General features: G+C 42.1%; 3 protein-coding genes across 3 annotated transcripts in view; all 3 read left to right on the forward strand.

Annotated features, from left to right (window-relative positions):
- col7a1l (collagen type VII alpha 1-like) overlaps positions 1-10,909 on the forward strand; it is a 76,759-nt gene extending 65,850 nt beyond the window's left edge. The window contains exons 45-51 of the mRNA XM_083758072.1: positions 939-1,010; positions 1,404-1,463; positions 2,800-2,835; positions 3,340-3,409; positions 8,495-8,530; positions 10,367-10,411; positions 10,868-10,909. Coding sequence (XP_083614198.1) covers positions 939-1,010; positions 1,404-1,463; positions 2,800-2,835; positions 3,340-3,409; positions 8,495-8,499 — 243 coding nt within the window. The 3' untranslated portion in view covers positions 8,500-8,530; positions 10,367-10,411; positions 10,868-10,909. The remainder of the gene's footprint in view (positions 1-938; positions 1,011-1,403; positions 1,464-2,799; positions 2,836-3,339; positions 3,410-8,494; positions 8,531-10,366; positions 10,412-10,867) is intronic.
- LOC310853591 (NADH dehydrogenase [ubiquinone] flavoprotein 1, mitochondrial-like) lies at positions 3,338-6,050 on the forward strand (the record flags this gene model as incomplete). Its single annotated transcript, XM_083757974.1, has 2 exons — positions 3,338-3,417; positions 4,607-6,050. The coding sequence occupies exon 2, from the start codon at positions 4,629-4,631 to the stop codon at positions 6,048-6,050; it is 1,422 nt and encodes a 473-aa protein (XP_083614100.1). The 5' UTR covers positions 3,338-3,417; positions 4,607-4,628.
- Positions 10,910-12,782: 1,873 nt separating the features above from the next.
- Positions 12,783-19,939, forward strand: part of LOC310853678 (uncharacterized protein) — a gene marked incomplete at its 5' end in the record, with an annotated part of 54,113 nt that continues 46,956 nt past the window's right edge. The window contains 3 exons of the mRNA XM_083758073.1: positions 12,783-12,824; positions 13,706-13,735; positions 14,820-14,882. Of these exons, the coding sequence (XP_083614199.1) occupies positions 12,783-12,824; positions 13,706-13,735; positions 14,820-14,882 (135 nt within the window). The remainder of the gene's footprint in view (positions 12,825-13,705; positions 13,736-14,819; positions 14,883-19,939) is intronic.

Here is a 19,939-nt window from a genome sequence, read left to right on the forward strand (position 1 = left end):
TATATGACTATGAGTACCAGTAGGGGCGCTGTTGTGCCAGAAACAGAGAGAGAGATAGTATTAGTGCTGCACTGTTGCCTGCTAATGAGAGAGAGAGGAGAGGAGGGGGGGGGGGGAGTTGCACCACTCAGTTCACACGGGTGTGATTATTATTATTTTTTTAAACATTTCAAAATAGTGAACTTACCCAGATATGCTATCTTCACAACTTTTGTGCAATACTCTTGTATGACTGAAATAACAATAAACAAACTGAGCGCCTAACACTTTATCACTGCGTTACGAGCGACAAAAGCTACCCTATGTTGAGCTGCCTTGCTCCAATGAAACGTCACTCCCGTCTTACCGTGGTGGTGTTTCTCCATTTCCAGTTCTCTTCTCTCTCTCCACACAACTCCTCAGCCGGTTCAATGTCGTTGCTTTTTTTTAAATATTCTTTCTCGCTCGTCACCTCCCACACACGGACACGCACTCCATCGGCAGTATTAGAAATGTAATTCTAATGGAGGGACTATTCTATCTGCCTGATGAAGCATGATGCTTAATTAACTGTTTGGTGGTCAAAACACAATTAAGATCTAATCTCGTGGGATCAGGCTTTATATTTAATCCACAGGGTATCATTAATAGCGGACATGAAAAGATTACAATTTAAGTCATTTTGACTTTGTGGGGAGAATTTCCCCGCTCTTCACAAGAGAAATGTGTATTGTGCGATACATTTTATTTTGTGCAATTAATTAGCATCAGGATTTAACTGCTGTGTCGTGTGTGTGTGTGTGTGTGTGTGTGTGTGTGTGTGTGTGTGTGTGTGTGTGTGTGTGTGTGTGTGTGTGTGTGTGTGTGTGTGTGTGTGTGTGTGTGTGTGTGTGTGTGTGTGTGTGTGTGTGTGTGTGTGTGTGTGTGTGTGTGTGTGTGTGTGTGTGTGTGCTTCTCAGGGTGACATTGGTCCAGTTGGACCTGCTGGGCCCCAAGGAACAAAGGGACAACAAGGAGTCAAAGGCGACAAGGTTTAGTTGATACAGTACAAACAATAAATCATCCTATTGTTGTTTATCGTATTAATACATAACTCTATATAGAGGCTATGCACGTGACTTCACCATACCCAGAAGTTATCCGGGAACGCCTACTGTATGGCAAAAAACTACTTCCGGGCCTTGACAGTCCATACATCCAAACAGAAAAGTCCTCTCTGATTGTATTAAACGACATTAAACTCAACAACATTCCAGTCGTACAGAGAGATTGAATTAGGCTATCCTCTTTATATCTGCAAAGTTTTTGTTTCATAAAAATCCAACATAGACATGTTATGAGCTACTTTCTGTCAAGAGTCTCTGTAGTCCTCTCAGATAAAGGTCAGTCTTAGAGGTTTTGTGTTTTACCATTCGTTCATCCAGGGCAGTCCTGGCTTCGGCATTCCTGGGCAACAAGGACCGAAAGGAGAGAACGGTGAGAGGGTGAGTCGTAATAACAGTATTAATCAAATTGTCTTAACACAGTGGTTCTTCTCAACCTGTGGGTCGGTCCCGACATGATTTTGTTGGGGGTCCCCACTCCCCAGATGACAGTGAAATGACAATTTAAGGACTTTAAGGGTCTAAAAAAAAAAGGAAGAAAGAAGTGGCCATGGTGAGAAAAATAATTTATCTCGACCGGTCAAGATAATAATATCTCGACCGGTCAAGATAAATAATGTCATCATGTTTCTCATGATGGCCACTTGAGGGCTCTGTAGAAATGGGCTATTACTTCATCAAAAGTAATCAACACACTATACTATAAAAGTGAGGGGCGCTCTTATCATCGTACATCACATAATCTCATTGCGGCCAATCAGAATTTGCATCCTCACCTTCATATTCAATGCTTGTGTTACGCAATTGTCCATTCATTGTCAATGGCATTTAATGTTTGTGTTAGGACAAAGTTTGTGTTTAAATACACACACACACACACACACCAAAAGCTGGACATAGGCCCTCAAAAACTCGTCATGTTGTCCAATAATACAAGAAAGTGGCAATCATTGTAAAAATAGCCGATCTACAAGCTCACGTTGTGAGCATGCAGATCAGCTATTTTCACAATATTTATCTGTGGAACCGAGACAAACTGAATGTAATGCCTCAACTCCTACAATTCCAAGTGCCTGTCAGGGGGGTCCCGACTTCCCAGTGACATCATTGATGGTGAATCTAAGCTAGTGAAAAGTTGCATTGCGATAATGGAAGCCATTGTTCTCACGATAATACAAATCTAAATATATAATTTAAAAAAATCTTGTTTAAAAAAGAATCTGCCTAACGATGTTGTCAACTGGTTGGCGGTTTTCTGAACTGCCCACAGGGGGTGCATACTTAGTTTAGACTAGTCATTGGTTAGACATGGGTTAAGGTTAGGTTTAGGTGTGCTGCCCCGTAGGAGGTTAGGTTTAGCGTGAGGGTTTTTCCAAACCAAAAACGGTCTAAACTTAGTACTGCACCCGCCCACAGCCCTCCTATGAGACACAGACTGAGTAGAAAAAATGTGTGGTATTTTATCATGACCATTAGTGTGGAGCTGTGGACCAATTACACAGATCACGTCAGCCTCGCCTCTAGTGTAACCACGATCTAATGTGGTCCATTTGATTTAGTGTTGTGAAATCCTCTCTAGCGTGGAAACATCTTATGGAAAGCCAACATCTTAACCACTAGCCTAATTAAAGGGGAATTCCGGGGGAGATATTAGGCTTTTGGAGATCAAAGTGAACTTGCAGTAGAGTGGAATTTATGTTGTCCCTTTCCTTTGCAGGGAAATGTTGGTTTATCCGGCAAACCTGGACCAAAGGTAAGCACACGCCCATTTACATAATTTTGAATACAGATATGAATTCCTCTGACGAAGGACTTTGGCATTGTGTCACTGTCTGGTGGAAACCTTATATCTAAAATGGTTACTTTTAAAGACAATGGACAAAATAACCTGTGTTTCAATGGATCCATTGTAGTTATTTAGTCACAAGCTCTCATTCATACTTTTTTTTTGTTTCGATATTTATAAAACCCACAGACACACCTGGCCTCCCTATTTTGAACATGTAATTAGGCTTATAGATAGCTTATAGATAAGTGTGTGTGTGTGTGTGTGTGTGTGTGTGTGTGTGTGTGTGTGTGTGTGTGTGTGTGTGTGTGTGTGTGTGTGTGTGCAGGTGTGTGTGTGCAGGTGTGTGTGTGCAGGTGTGTGTGCGTGTTTTGCTTAACATTCTTGTATGATGACGTATTCATGGAAGGTTTCTGCCCGACAGCTACAATTCTTGATGACAGAATCAGAACTGATATCTTTCGTTTATAGGGACATGATGGCTTTAAGGGGGACAAAGGGAGCGTCGGATTCCCTGGAAATGCTGGAGCAGGACTAAGAGGTAAAGATGTAAGTAAATCCTGCAATGAATGACCCAAGGCGTTTGTGGTGATGTCATTGATACATTTGTTACCATTATTTACTGTGCTAATGGCAGTCATATTATTCTTTGAGACACTAAATATCAATTTGCAAACTCCTCCCATCAATAATGTTTGATGATAATTGAGGGGTGCATTCATGATTTGAGGCATTTTGTTCAAAGCGAACCATCAGTTTATAGTATGATGGAATGGATGGAATATGAATAATCACACCCGTGTGAAGTGAGGGGCGCTAATATATTAAAGTCTATAACTCATGTTGATTAAGTGATGTAATGGTGATGTAAAACAAACGGTGCCAACCCAAACATTAAATGCCATTAACAATAAAGAGACAATATGAAGTAATGAGTTACAAAGTTTTCCCTAATTGTCAATGGCGTTTATTAAACAAACATTCAACTAAAGACAACATCAAACCTGTATATAGGAGGGGCTAGCGCCCAAAATTCCACACATCCTGGTGGCGCTATAACAGTCCGCTCTGACAAATTTGAGTCAGAGGTTCTGCACGTCGATCAGGCCAATGGTGCCGGAGATGGGATGTTCAGAGACGGATGGACAAACGGACAGGGTGTATGGACGCTCTACACAGCCAGTTACACCGTGTTGGATTCGAACCTTCAGCCTCCGCAGTTGTGGTCAGCTACTCCACCCGAGTGCCCGTCATCAGTCTTTGACATATCTGACTCCAAATTTGGTAAACTATTACTAAAACTTGTATTTAAAAATAATGTGATAAAAATGGACATACATCTATGGTGCTAGAGAACTTTGTGCATAGGCCAGTATATATGACGTCATATATAACATAAAGGATTTCCATATATGGGCATAAAATGGACTCGGACACATACAGAGATTTGCTGATTTGATGTATAAATAATAATATTTCTGGAGGACTGACGCAAGGGTCCTTGGCGATACATACGCCGTAAGCAGTTTGAGTCGTTCGGTCAGACGCTTCTCGAGATACGGCGGAACCACAGTCAGGCACGCTGTCACGGATTCACACGTGAGATGAAGCTCTGACATCACAGTGATGTCAGAGCGTCATCAGTGACATCAGCTAATGGTAAAGCAAATATCTCTCAGATTTTTAGAGTGAAATTGTGCAGCTCTGCTCCCTCGGCTTCATGTTTTGTACGTTATAGTCGGGACATATCGACGCAGAGGATGCTGTCCCTGTCTCGGGCAGTCGTGAGCGCAGTGGTCCGTGTCCCAGCCACTGTCAGTCATGGTGGAGTGACTTCAATCCTGAGATTCAATGGCACAGCAGCTCAGGAGGCGCCCAGGAAGGCGACATACGGCCCGCTGGCGGACCAGGACAGGATCTTCACAAACCTCTACGGCCGTCACGACTGGAGGCTGAAGGGAGCGCTGAAACGAGGCGACTGGTACAAGACCAAGGAGATCCTGCTGAAGGGGACGGACTGGATCATCAACGAGATGAAGGTGTCCGGCCTCCGCGGCCGAGGCGGAGCCGGCTTCCCCACCGGCATGAAGTGGAGCTTCATGAACAAGCCCGGAGACGGCAGGCCCAAGTACCTGGTGGTGAACGCCGACGAGGGAGAGCCCGGGACCTGCAAGGACAGAGAGATCATGCGCCACGACCCTCACAAGCTGCTGGAGGGCTGCCTGGTCGCCGGCAGGGCCATGGGGGCCCGTGCCGCCTACATCTACATCAGAGGAGAGTTCTACAACGAGTCGGCCAACCTGCAGGTCGCTATCAACGAGGCCTATGGCGCCGGTCTAATCGGCAGGAACGCGTGCGACTCCGGCTACGACTTTGACATATTTGTGGTGCGTGGTGCCGGAGCCTACATCTGCGGCGAGGAGACGGCACTCATCGAGAGCATCGAGGGCAAGCAGGGGAAGCCCCGCCTGAAGCCGCCGTTTCCCGCCGACGTGGGCCTCTTCGGCTGTCCGACGACCGTCAACAACGTGGAGACGGTGGCCGTGGCGCCGGCCATTTGCCGCCGCGGAGGCTCGTGGTTCCTGAGCTTCGGAAGAGAGAGGAACTCTGGCACGAAGCTCTTCAACATATCGGGCCACGTGAACCACCCCTGCACCGTGGAGGAGTCCATGTCCGTCCCCATGAGAGAGCTCATCGAGAGGCACTGCGGAGGAGTGCGCGGCGGCTGGGACAACCTCCTCGCCGTGATCCCCGGGGGATCCTCCGTGCCGCTCATTCCCAAGCGCGTGTGCGAAGACGTGCTGATGGACTTCGATGACCTGGTGCGGGCCAACACCGCCCTGGGCACGGCCGCCCTCATCGTCATGGACAAGTCCACGGACGTCATCAGAGCCGTGGCGCGCCTGATCAGCTTCTACAAGCACGAGAGCTGCGGACAGTGCACGCCCTGCAGGGAGGGCGTGCACTGGATGGACAAGATGATGTGGCGCTTTGTGCGCGGGGACGCGCGGCCGTCGGAGATCGACATGATCTGGGAGATCAGTAAGCAGATCGAGGGCCACTCGATCTGCGCGCTGGGCGACGGCGCCGCGTGGCCCGTGCAGGGACTGATCAGGCACTTCAGACCTGAGATGGAGAGTCGAATCGCTGACTTCCAGCAGCAGAAGCAGGCTCGGGCTTAAGGGTATATTCAGTGATTTCACTTAATTCAAATATCATTTATTTTTGTTTTTTTGTGAAAATCCTCCCTGTCCCCAGTTAGTTAACCCCTGGGGGTCAAAAAAACGTAGGTTTGATTTTTGACTATAGGTGGCCCAGCCTTCATCCAATCAGGATAGAGAGGGGCCTTCTGCCAATCATGATCGAGTGTGGAAGGGCCTTGGTGTGTGTGCTGTTGGCCTGTCGCGTGTCCCCCCACTGTAGTGTGTGCATGTGCACGCATATCTTTTTACCGGGGCGGACCAGGGTTTTTTCCAAATCACTGAATGCTCGTTTAAGTTTGTTCTTTTGCTTGCTTTATTTTGCATCCGCTTTTTGGTGGGGACATCATACTGTCTCAAATTCATAGGTCACACTATGATAATTTTAAACAGCTCACCAGAAGGTCAGTGTGTCTGACATTTGGCATAAGAAACGGCCATATGAATTTTCCACTAACTATGCTGTTGTGTGCTTTGTAGTGCTAAAAGCAGGGCTTTGCATTTGCTTAAAATACTGTATATTCACATAAGCTCAAATCCTTTGAGAATGTTCAACTGTAGGGGTACTTGTTTATGCATCCATCTGTCTTATGTTATATAATACAAAATCACACCCGTGTGAAGTGAGGGGCGCTCTTGTTGTCGTAGATCATCCAATAAAAAATGTATAGGCTATACTTCTTCATGAATTAATTTGTCAACTTATGTTGTTATATTATCTTTTAACCATGATGATACAATGTTTAAAAAAAACTCATCTTTTCACCATGATGGAATTTGATGTGAATTTATGTGATTAAGCCGATTTGCTCGTCTACGTATGACGTAAATTTTCCTTTCATTGTCAATGGCATTTAATGTTTGTGTTGCCACAAATTTACATCATATTTCAGGCACATATGACGTAAATTCTCCTTTCATTGTCAATGGCAAATGTGAGACGTGATGGGAGTGAGTTAACCTGACGCTGCCAGATGGGGGCGGTATTGGGTAACCATGTTCCCCAACACAGCACTCATCTGGGATCTCTCAGGGAGTTGAGCTGACAAAAATCTGTTCCGTACCGAACCAATCAGCGTGAGCTAAGGGCGGGATATGTGTGAAACCGGATGTGAAGCTATATAGACACGTCAATATGATTGGTTGTGTTTGCACGCACACACGGTGATAGACAGACGGTCCCATCCAATCATCTACCAAGTATCTTGAAAAAAAGGAACAGCCCCGTCATTGAATTTGCTTCCGCAATCCCAGATCCCAATAAGCTGTGAAACTAATTTGTGTAGCAAGCTTCTTGGATCTGGCAGCGACAGGTTAGGAGTGAGTGGCATTCTTATCATTAATACATAATCATATCATCTCATTCTGGCCAATCCCAATTTGCGTTCTCACTTTTCCGTCTTCACTTTTGTCTTGTGTTTACACAAACCCGGAAAGCTGGGCATGGGAGGGGCTAGCGCCTCCCAACAATAATAATAATAAATATAGCTGCAAGCAGATATAAAACGTGGTCAAGGAAAACATGACTGTAGGTAGACTGGAGATGACGTCAGTTTGTTTAGTTATGCTGATTGGCTGAAGGTTTTTTTTTTGTCAACACTGTAGTCCCGTAACCAGAGTTAGACTCCATTTGCATGTATGGAAATGAAATTTCTGTGATGTGGCCAAAACAAGGCCGAAAAGTGGATCGAGCAAATCGTAACGATTTACTCATCGAGAGATTTTCATCTTCAGTTCCTGAGGGCCCTCTACCATATCGCCGAATTTTGTGAAAAACGATAGCACATAACTGCCAATTTGTGCCAAAACTGCTAAAATGGCAGAATTTTCATGGATACAAAGGGGGCCTATGCCCTTTGGGCTTGACCCCTAATAATAATCATAATAATAGTTAATATTTATATAGCACTTTTCTTATACCCAAACCAACTTTATTAAGAAAAAAACAAAATCAAGAAATAGTGCTCAATTAAAAATGATGAAAGGTTCAGCATGGGTTGAGACATCTAGACCTCTGCTGGGAAAAGGTGGGTTTTTGTTATATAATTACTTAGTTAAAATGATAGCACTACAGTGTTGTGTACCACTGACAGCCCCACTATTGACCAATATATCTTATTATCAATAGCTAAGTTATAATGAATGGCTTGTCCGTTCTGTTCATGAACTTCATGTAGATTAGTGTTAAAGTGGTTCAACTTATTTAGATCATCTAGACCTGAGGCAGATAAGGCATGATATCTAAAATGACACACATACTTTCCTGGATTGAAGGGTATAACAACGTATAGGCTTTTCAGATCTAAATGGGTTAACACATTCTGCCACACCGGGGACCCCTGGAACCCCCTCAAGGACCCCTGTGGGTCCCTGGACGCCACTTTGAGAAGCACTGGTATGGATGATTGTCTTTCTCATGCATGCAGGGTGAACCAGGCTCCAAAGGAGAATCAGGAACAAGGGTAAGTTTGTGTACTTTACTGAGACTGGAATGTTTACAGCTGTTACAGCTTTATTCCTATAGTAACTAGAAACGCACTCTGTCGAGCAGCCAACTTGCACCTCACTATACGCACGCAGCCACGCACTGTTCTTTTGGGCATGAGGCACAGCGCTGAGCGCACTGATATAACAGACAGCAGCGCAAAATGTTTACAAGTTCATCGAGATGAAAGTCCCTACTCCCCAGTCCCCACACAGTGACAGCACTCCATGTTTACGGCACGCACAGACAGACAGAATATTCTGTAGGCTATACACTGTAATGTTTTTATGTGTTTCCTTAAGAAATTGATGAATGTACTCGTCCTCATTTCGATCAGGGCTTCAGTCTCCTCATTCGACCATGTCTATCCACGGTAACGGGACATCTTTTCGCAGCGTAAAATATGCATTCTCCGTCTCCAACTGTGTTCAGCTCCTCACCCGCCACATTGTTTGATTAATTTCCTTTATTTACTGCGGATTGCATTCCCACCTGCACCGAATCCTAATCAAGTGCGGTTGGAAGCGAAGCGAAACCCCATTTTGCTCGGAGTAGAATGCGGTTCTTTGATTAGGATTCGAATGAAGCTTCACACCTGCCAAACGAAGTGCACTTTCTGACAATGTGCAGCAGGATTTGTTTTAATCGCAGCAAAGCTTTCTGGTGTGAATGTCACCTAATGGCCAGTCCATACTGTCTCCGACCATCGAACTTTTCGTCGGAAAGCTCCGATACAACTACAACATGACGTCACTCGCAACTTCTGAAACGCATTCCTCCGAATTTTTGTTCTGAAAGCTGCACTCCCAGATGTTGTGACTCGCCGAACTCTAGTTCGGAGAAAAAAATCAAGTCTGATCTTTCCGACGAAAGGTTCGGTGGTCGGAGACAGTATGGACTGCCCTTAAGTCTACGTCTACGCCTGAGTTCCTTTGTTCAACCATACTACTGGTTACCAGTGTGTGTGTGTGTGTGTGTGTGTGTGTGTGACAGTCACACTGCAGTGTGCACAGAGTGTGCTTGTATTCCCCCCGTCCATAATTAGGCTAGGAGGATATGAGTAAGATCGCGGGGTTAATTTGTTTGTTTTTGGAACACAGTTCTTACATCCCATGATGCTATTAAGAGCCTATTATTATTATAAAAGAACACTCCTTGGGCTAAAAACAGCCATATAGCCCACTTGACCTAAATGTGCCCGGAAATGTGCTGACCTCATCACATTACGTGATCTCATCACATTTGTCATGACGGCTATGGCCATTTTTAGCCCAAGGAGTTTGTGCAAAACTAATGCTGGATTCAGAATCATGTAAACCCCCTAGTTTGACATGTCACATGCTACTTAAAGCATAAGGAAAGTTTGACATAATATGTCAAACTTTCCTTATGCTTTAAGTTGCTTTAATGTCAAATATTATTTGACATTTAGATTTATATTGGATGTTAATGATGAATGGTAGGGTCACAAGAAACCCCTATGAAAACAATTGCTCAATACTGACAGCCGGTCAGCAAGTGGATTCATGAATGTATGTATATAGACAATATTTTAGGCCAATAAAAAAGACGATATACCAAATGTCCCACCCCACAAGCCCGGCTGCTATGTATAGTCGATATGGTATTTTCAATGGAAGAAAAATAACTCAGTGACCCAGGGTAATAGCAGCCTCTAGTGTCAGTGATGTCAGACTTCGGTTCTTTATTGTAAACATCCTTATTCTTGAACAACCATTACATAGTTTTCTCAAGTCAATTATATAACATTATAATAGCTTTTTGGTGAATGTATTCGTCGTCTTTGTTACAGGGTGAACTAGGACCACCCGGGGAGCCTGGTGAACGAGGAATTAAGGTAGGGGATTAGTTTTTCTTGTATTTGTTCACATGCCCACCAGTATTGTCCCAGACTCTTCTCCCTCCTGGTGCGCAAACTGTGGAACCTTCTCTCCATTGCAGTTAGAACTGCAGACTCATTCCCAATCTTCCGCCTGAATCTGAAGACTCAACTCTTAAGACTCCACCTCAGCCCTGCCTTGCAATCGGTTAAAATCTAGTTTAGGTAGCATGTTATGTAGACAGATGCTGTTTGTTTATATATTATACTGTTTAGACTGATGATATAGGCTCTTGGTTTATGATCCTATATTACTATTTATATGCATTTGATGTATTACCTCGTGTTTACCATGCTTACTGTAAGTCACTCTGCATTAAGAGCGTCTGCTAAATGTCTAAATTGTAAATTGTAAAATGTTGAACCGGGAAAAAAACCCACATTCTTTTGGTTTTGTCCCTTAATGTTGACCAGGGTCCGCTAGGGTTGCCCGGGCGACATGGAGACCCAGGAGAGAAGGGTGACTCCGGAACCAGCCTGCCTGTAAGTTGCTTGTTGTCATCAATAGGCCCAATTCCACCCCTAAAGCATTAACCCTCACAGACGTCATTGATTGGCATCACCTGTTTGCGACCGAAGGTCCCAGTTAACTATGGAATCGTGTATTTCCCATGTGTCGGGCACCATGGTGCCCAGGTCTTGTGACATCATGTGACATCATCAGGGACGGAGAAGTGGAGACCCTGATAAATGCGACCTGCTGTCTCGGTTAAGCCCATATATGGAAATCCCTGATGTCATCAATATTGGCCAGCAACTCTACATCTGACCTCAAACCCTTAGATCTCCATATATATGTCAGAACCTGTTCTGACATTCCATATGTTGATCCTTCCCCATCCATCCTTCCTCTTTGATGTCTCCCTTTTGACTTATACTGTACCTGTCCATTCAAAGTTCAAACTGCCTGCCCCAAAGTTATTAGTGCAGCCGCGCCCGGCAGCCAGCGAAAACTAGAGTTCTCAACGGGCCCACCTGTCCATTCAAACTCTAGACGGGCCTGCCCCAAAGTTATTAGTGTATCCGCGCGGCAGCCGGCGAGAGTTATCAACAGGCCCGAAAATGAAGGCCCGGCCCTACCTGGGCCCTCATCAAACCCTGTACACTTAAGAAAATGTCCCTGCTACCACCCTTAGATCTCCATATACGGTATGGAGCTGACCTGTTCTGATATTCCATATGTTGATCTGACCTCATCAAACCCTGTACACTAAAGACATGCTCCTTATATGGCCAGTACAGAATTCATTCCATGTTGATCCGACCCCCCATGCCAAAACACTAGCGCTCACCCAGCAGTCTGCTGTCAACGAGGCGGATGCGTGCATGCGACTGGCATCTTACTGGTATAAGTGCTAGAGTGCTATAAGTGCTATAAGTCTAGTGTGTGAGTCTACAGTGGCTCTAAATGGTATACAGCAAGGTTTCTCAAAGTCGGTGCCGTGACGCAATTCCAGGGGTGCCTCAGAATACTTTTATTGGGAATTTATCAATGTCACTTCAGTTTAACCACTTAGACCATCTAGTCTAAACTTGGTAAAACGGACCTGAGTTTCACTGTACTCTGTATGTTCTTTTTCAATGTACACTAAATCTCTTCAACAAAATTAGCGACGTGTTGTAAGCTTGTAGAAGCAAGTATTTATGTCACAATCACAGCAGGCAGGACATACGTTTCGACAAATGTCTTTTAACCCAGAAAAATGGATGTTGCTATATTATATGTCCATTCCCCCATCTCAAAATATTTTGTTCAAGATTTGAGTTAAAAATGTTTGCTATAAAAATATATGTATTCAAAGACATTTTTGGAATAGCCAAATAATAAAATAATGGTTAAAGTGGTTAAAATGATTAAAAGCTTGCGTTTAAATAATGTAGAAAGTCATGATTCACAGCATGTCTGTTTTTTTCCGTTACAGGGCACGGATGGCAAGAAGGGAGACAAAGGCGAGGCTGTATGTTTTACCTTCATAATTTATTATTATATAAATTATATTATTATATTTCTATTTATGGTTATTAGTTGGTTTCTTTTTGTATATCTTAAGTTAATATATATCTTATTGTGCATGTGATCCCTCAATGCAATCTGGTTCAGGGGTCGTCAAAACTGTCTTCAGTCCAAGGACCTCCTTAGCTGAGAGCGATGCAGCAGACATCATACATTTTTCCTGAGATTTCATCGATGGCTTCATAAACTTGTTTGACAGCAATATCATCAGTGTTGTGTAAATGTAAAGGTTTTACACATCTTTTCTATTAAGACACATGGAGCTCCATTTTCGTCGCTGCCGTTACCCGCGACGTGGCCCGCAAGTCAGCCGCTATGCCGACACCGATATTTGCGGTGCAGTGCAGTGCAGCACAAGTGAGACTTCAAGGCAGCAACACATCTTCCATCGATGGGCATCTATAGATCGTCCGTAAGGCTATGAAGTAATATAGCACTGGGCATAACGGGCAACGGATAAAGGATCTCTTCTAGGCAGTGGCACGGTGATTGGTTTAATTATTGTAACGCCCAAACCACACCTATGCATAATGTAACGGGTAACAGAGGTGTTTTAGGGATTTAGACAGGTAACCAAAATACCGACTTTAGTGGGAGAATAGTGTATTTAGAATGCTCGAACGAAAATGGAGCCCATGAAATACAGTAGGTGTGTTATACCACTTGAACCCTAGCATTCCTATTCTTAGGAGAACTATATAGCCCAACATAGCGGACATAGTACAAGCTCTCAATGCCTCACGATGCGAGGCACTGTGAGCTTGTAGATGTGCTGTTTTCTGCAAAGAGGTTTGGTGTAGAGTAGATGGAAAAAAGTACAGAGCCAAGTATCGAGGGTTTAAGTGACATGTCTAAAAATACACATTAACATGAATGTAAGATACCAAGATATATATTTTGATCTGCAAGACAATTTTTATCCCACTATTTTGTAACCCAGTTTTCTTTTCACCCAGTGCCAATTATCTAATGTAATCCTGGGCGCTACACTTCCTCTGCCAACCTGGGGGGGGCAGCGGACTGACCTCATGCCTACTTCTATGCATGAGGAGTCCAAGCTGCTTTGCAAGACAATTGTATACAATTTGTATATGTAGTGAGTGTCCCTAGCTGCTTCATCGCTCTCTCAGCGAAGGGGTCCTTGGCCTGAAAAACGTCGAAGACCGCCTTTAAAAAAAAGAAATTGTACACATCACACTTTCAGTGTTGTTTAGAACCTGTGTTTTTTTCTTCCAAAGGGGAAACCGGGCCCTCCTGGTGGAGCTCAGGTAAGAACAGCTATGATCTTCAGCTTTATGCCACTTATCCAGCTTCTCCGATAAACACCAGTATTGGAAAAGCTGACGATACTGCCTGAAATGCTGGTATCAGCAAGTATATGTCAGTTCTGATAGCATGTACATTATCACATGTATGATGATGTGTCATTTACATTTTCTATTTTGAATCCTTCAGTTGATTTTGCACTACTGTTTCATACTCTTAACTGTACTATTTACATTATTATTTTACTAACTTGTAGCTGCACTTTGACAATATTGTATTCCTAGATCAGTGGTTCTCAAACTTGTTAATTTCAAGCCACTCTTTTTAAATTAAACACTGGTAACGGATTCGTACTGGGTGTCAAAATATGCAAGTTGTGGGTATCGGAAATTGGTATCGGCATGGTAAAAATGCTATCTGTACATCTCTAGTATTTACTTAAAAATACAATATCGGTATCACACAGATATCGATAATAATCCTGATAATGGCTTACAATATTAGTTTGAATGTGAAGCTGAAAAAAATCTTTTTGTGATGATTGAATGCTGAATATTCAAATCTGTGTATTCTGGGGAAACTGTCAAAAGGATCCACCAAAATAAAATGAGTTTGAAAAATGTAGTATACATACCGTATTACAACATTTATACGCTGTTTTTAACTAATCAATAGGCCTATACATCAGGTGATACAAATCCACAGTCGCCATGTATTGGAAGATCGCATTCGGTATCGATTTTAATCAGTTATTGGATATCGGACAAAATGTCTATCATGCATCCCTAGTTTTGTTTTCTTGAGTCTCTGCAACTTCATTACATGTGACTTTATGTCCTTTTGTGTTCAGGTCACATCCACAGACAACAACGTACTGACCAGGGCGATTAAGGTAATGGCACCGAAAATCACATCTCTAAATCTCATTATACTGTATCGTCTCTGTCGAGTGCAAACCTCATATGTCCAAAACTGTTTACTTAATGAAATTAAGTTTAATTAATGAGGTTTCTGCCTGACAACAATGATATGCAATATACAACATGTATTTGGAAACCTCTTCTGTTCTCTTCTATTGTGTATCAGGGTGAAATAGGAGAGCCTGGGGAGCCCGGACTGAGAGGAGAGACGGGTCTGCCTGGTCCTACTGTGAGTTCACAATTGCAATGTACAATAATATTGTATTGCTAAATGCCTATATTATAGGCATTTAGCCGACACTCCTTATCCAGAGTGATTTACAGTAATCAAGGTAAACTGATTGATTGATTGAAGTATTTTTTATTATTTTTTTATCCCACGATTTCGTCAGTTGGACGTAGCGTGTGGAAGGAAGTAAGGAACGCGTTATTCCGACCAGTTCCTTTCCCCTCCATCAGGCCAGGGGGAGGTAGTTTAGAGACCAGGATTACTGCATGTTTTTTGTGAGGGTACCTACCCTAGGGGACACGGGGAGAACATGCAAACTCCACACAGAAAGGCCCTTAAAGCACAAAGCATTACACTTGTTTACAATAGGGTTGACCATTTTCAATTCATCAGAACATTTAGAGACGTACAAATATACACTAACAAAAAACATCAATCATCATAGAAGGAGGTAAAAAGGGAAAAAATATACAGTAAGGGGAAAAGGGGGTGGGACTTTTACAGGGGCCAGTTTCGAATTGCAGGCTTGCAGCCATCCGTATAGGTGCCCTTTTGAGAGCGGTTTTGAAGGAGTCCAGGGGTTCACAATCACATGCCTTAATGACTGTTGGTAGGGTGTTCCACATTTTGTCCTTTGTTTGTGCCGAATCTGGGTTGCACATGGTATGTTGAACTCACTCTGGTGTTGTGGGTGTGGACTTCATTGACATTAAGGAAGTATTTAGACAGATACATGGGTATCTTGGTGGTGTAGCGAATTTTGTGGACCAGACCCATTGCAAGATGCTGTACTCTGTCGTCAACTCTAAGCCATTCCAGCCTGTCAAAGTGGGCAGGGGTGAGGTGGGTTTGGGGAGTGAGGCCAAGTAATGGCCTGATCAGTTTGTTTTGGGAAGTCTGGAGCCTTGTTTTAAGGGCCTTTGAGGTGCTGTGGTACCAAGAGGTGCATGCATAGTCGAAGAAACCTTGTAGAAGGGCTCCTGTTAGGGTCTTCAAGGTGTTTTTGTTAGGAATCTTGTTCTTTGGTTGACTTTTTTGATTACGTTGGTGGCCATTTTATCACCAGAAAGATTTGCCTCCAGGATGGAACCTATAGGTAATTTAGATTTGTGTGATTATTGTCACCCACTCAGTCTCTAACCAAGAAGCCATCTGCCTTGCTGAGATTACTGATCCAAAGAGAATGGATGCAGTTTTTCCAACATTTATGTATTCATATACAAATGGATGGATATGATACTGAAACGTGAATTAAACTCTCTCACCACAGGGACCCGGAGGTAAACCTGGCCCTCCAGGACCAGCCCTGGTATGATTATTCATCATTTTAATAACATCCCAGTTATACTGTCAGAATCATACTGGTTCCTTCTGCAAAACCAATTATGATTTCTGAAGAAATGTCTCATTAGATGTAGACATCGTAGGAAAACTCTTACCGGTATCTGCATATTCTAACTTTTTGTGTTTTTTATTTTCAAAAAATGAATGCCCTTACTTCATCATACTATCAGCATCACACGAAAGCATCAAAAGTAGTAGATGGACAATCTTGAAGTGCGTGTCAGTGTGGTGTGAAGCTACACGTTTTGAGCTTGTAGTTCTGCTACTTTTGCAGTTTTTGAATTTGAAACTTGAACAGTATAACAGTTTGCATCAGCCTTCCACCCGACAGAGACAATACAGTACAATATATACATTATGAATGAGTTGTGAATGTTCTCCATTTATTAAATGCTTTGCTTAGCCAGTCTAATTCATCGAACTGATTGATTGTGAAAGATAATAGACTTAAATAAAATAAAATACAATCAAACAATAAATAATGCAAGCTCAATTTTTAAAGAAGAAAAAATACATTCATAATAATAATAATTATTATTATTATTAACACGCTCTTCTCGATAATTACAGTCCTAGTCAAATAATTGAACCTGCGTTCTGTCTGTTCATAATTATCTAAATGATGAGTGGTTTTCAAACACTTCTTCTGCTTTGCAGGGAGTGTCTGGATCTGGAACAGGTGGAGGGGAGTTACCAGGGAAACCAGGATCCAAGGTTTGACTATAACGGTTACACACGCCACTTAAACCCTCGCCCTAGGTGTAGTTCCAGACTCTAGCATTCGGAGATTGTGGAATAGTTATCTGGCTACGCAATAGTATTCAAAGTTTGATTGATTGATTTAAATATTTATTAACAGTTTGCAGAATTACAGTACATTTCACGAACAAACTCAATACAAAGACTGTTAACTGAAGTGGGGGGGATTCAGATTTTACGGGGGCCAGTTTCGAATTGCAGCTGTCCGTAGGTGCCCTTTGAGAGCGGTTTTGAAGGAGTCAAGGGATTTGCATGTCTTAATGACTGTTGGTAGGGCGTTCCACATTTTGGTGGCATAGGAGCGAAAATAATTGAGTCCCTTGTTTGTGCCGAATCTGGGTTGTACATGGTTCGTTGCACTCCCTGTGGGATCCGGGACCCCCATGGGTCCTTGTGGGGGTTTTCCAGGGGGTCCCCAGTACAGCAAAATGTGTTAATATATATAGCATCACAATCATTTTAGCCAATTTAAAAAAAGAATCACCAAAATGTCAATGTATGAATTTCACATGAATATACTGGCTGATATTAACATTTTAGGAAGGAAGCCAAATAAAATCTGCCCGCAGAACACAATTATTACCAGTGTATTACATAAACAATTACGATTGACTGAAAATGTAAAGATGATTTTCTAACTGCAGGGTGAGCAGGGCCTGAGGGGAGAACCTGGTCTGGTGAGTACACCGTTTTGAAATACTTCTGTCTCTCTGCAGCAGCTCTGACCCATGAACCAAATGGTGCAATTTACAATTACAATTTAGGCATTTAGCGATATCGGTTATCGCAGCATGACTATTCAATATGCAAGATCACAGTAAATGTCATCAACCCTATTCAGTCAACAAATGACAGTAAAATGACAGTAAAATGGTCACATAAATAGAGTGACAAGAAAACAATTTAAGTAACCAAAACACTGTATAGCTAGCATCTGTAAAATAAATCGTAATAAGAACTAGTGGGTGAGCAAGCTCAGCTACAACGCTTGTAAAGCTGCTAGAGCTTACGGTTAAAAATGCCCCAAAATTGTAAAAATGGAATTCATAAAATTGTTAAAGTGTGTGTGTGTGTGTGTGTGTGTGTGTGTGTGTGTGTGTGTGTGAGTGACAGAGGGGAGAAAAAGGAGACCACGGTCGAGGTGGGATTGCAGGAATGCCTGGTTTACCAGGAACACCAGTGAGTATTGTTCCGTTATCATGCGTAGCCTGCGAGCTAGTTGATGTTGTATGCGTAATGCATATGAAGCCCGTTGTGGGTATATGGGATCACTATACGTGAGTGAACACCTGCCTGTAGAAAAAACCAGGGATGTGTGCAGGGAAACAAACCTACCTTCTATGATGAAAAGAAAAGAACCACCCACCTCAGACATCAGCAACATTATGAAAATTACAAAAATATAATTATTGTCCGGGTGAAAATCACCCAGGTTTCACTGCGCAAAAAGCTTGGAATACGGATGTGTATATTACAGGAAACTCCCGTTAATCTTTCCAACAAACTCCCGTAAACTCCCGAATTGTACCATCACACCTGTATATTACTGTATATTAAATGGTTGTCTTTAAATGTGCTGAGCAGTGAGTATAATGAATAAGTGAAGTCTGAACGCTAAGATCAAATAAATATTACTTACCTAAATAAAATGTGCTCAAGCGGTTAATGGTCTATTCGTGAACTTGACATTTTACCACAAATTGTATAATTCTTTCATTAAAATCTGATATAACACATTCTCTCAATAATGCTGGTAAATCTTCCACAAGGTGAAACGCTGAAATTCTCAAAACTAAGGCATAGTTTTAATTTAATATGAAGCCTATAGCAATGAGTGAAATGCAAATGAATGCAATCGTTTTGCTATTGAAACAACATAAAACATTTGATTTGTTTTGTCTTCCAGGGGAGACCTGGCATTGATGGGAAGAGAGGTGTGACGGGGAAAGACGTGAGTTTTCAAATGTTTTATTTTTTAATTTAACCCTTTGTTTACGCCACGTTCCCAGTGATAGAATAATTAAGTACTCACATGTTTTACTTAAGTAAAAGTATCAATACCCTATTGTAGAAATAATATGATATAAGTACAAGTTTAGTATTAAAAATGTACTTGAGTAAAATACAAAAGTATATTGGCTTCAACATATACTTACAAATACAAGTAAAATTACTCATTATGCAGAAGGTCCTATTTCACAAGGTTTTAAATGTTAATAGCAGATCTGCTATTTTCTATTTTCTAAATTGTAATATAATGTAATATTGTAATAATAATCAAAATCTACAAAATAACTAGTAACTGAAGTTTTCAAATAATTATAGTGGAGTAAAAAGTACAATATTTGTCTTTGAGATGTAATTGAATTGAATAGAATTAAGGTTATTGAAATGAAAAGTACTAATATTTCTTAAATACAGTGCTTGATTACATTTATTTTCCACCACTGCGCGTACGTCTCATGAAATCTATCTTTAATTGTTTTATTTCACAGGGAGAACGAGGGATGAGAGGAGACGGTGGCAAAAAGGTACTTTTCATTTATTATATTATATATTTTTTTCCATAAATGTATCCATTTTGTTCTTTGTTCCATGTCTAACTCTGAGATAGTGTTAATTTTGACGGCAAACTTTGACTTAGTTTCAGTCATAGGCTTTCGAACGAACTCTTATTTACGTCATATTTCAGTAATCTGAAATGTTTTTTGTTTTAATCTAGTTTTATCTCTGGAAATATCATAGTCTAGTGTGTACTGCTCTCCACTTCCAGAACCATCGCTGTACTCGTCTGCCCTGGAGGAATTGAGCTGTAGCACACACGCACGCACACGCGTGCGCACACACACACACACACACACACACACACACACACACACACACACACACAAGTTTCTTTATTTGAATCCGCAAATAAAATGTACTCTTACAGGGAAGCAAATATAACGGTGTTG

The sequence above is a fragment of the Protomyctophum parallelum genome, assembly GCF_964188405.1.
Source record: "Protomyctophum parallelum genome assembly, chromosome: 22".
Lineage (NCBI taxonomy): Eukaryota > Metazoa > Chordata > Actinopteri > Myctophiformes > Myctophidae > Protomyctophum > Protomyctophum parallelum.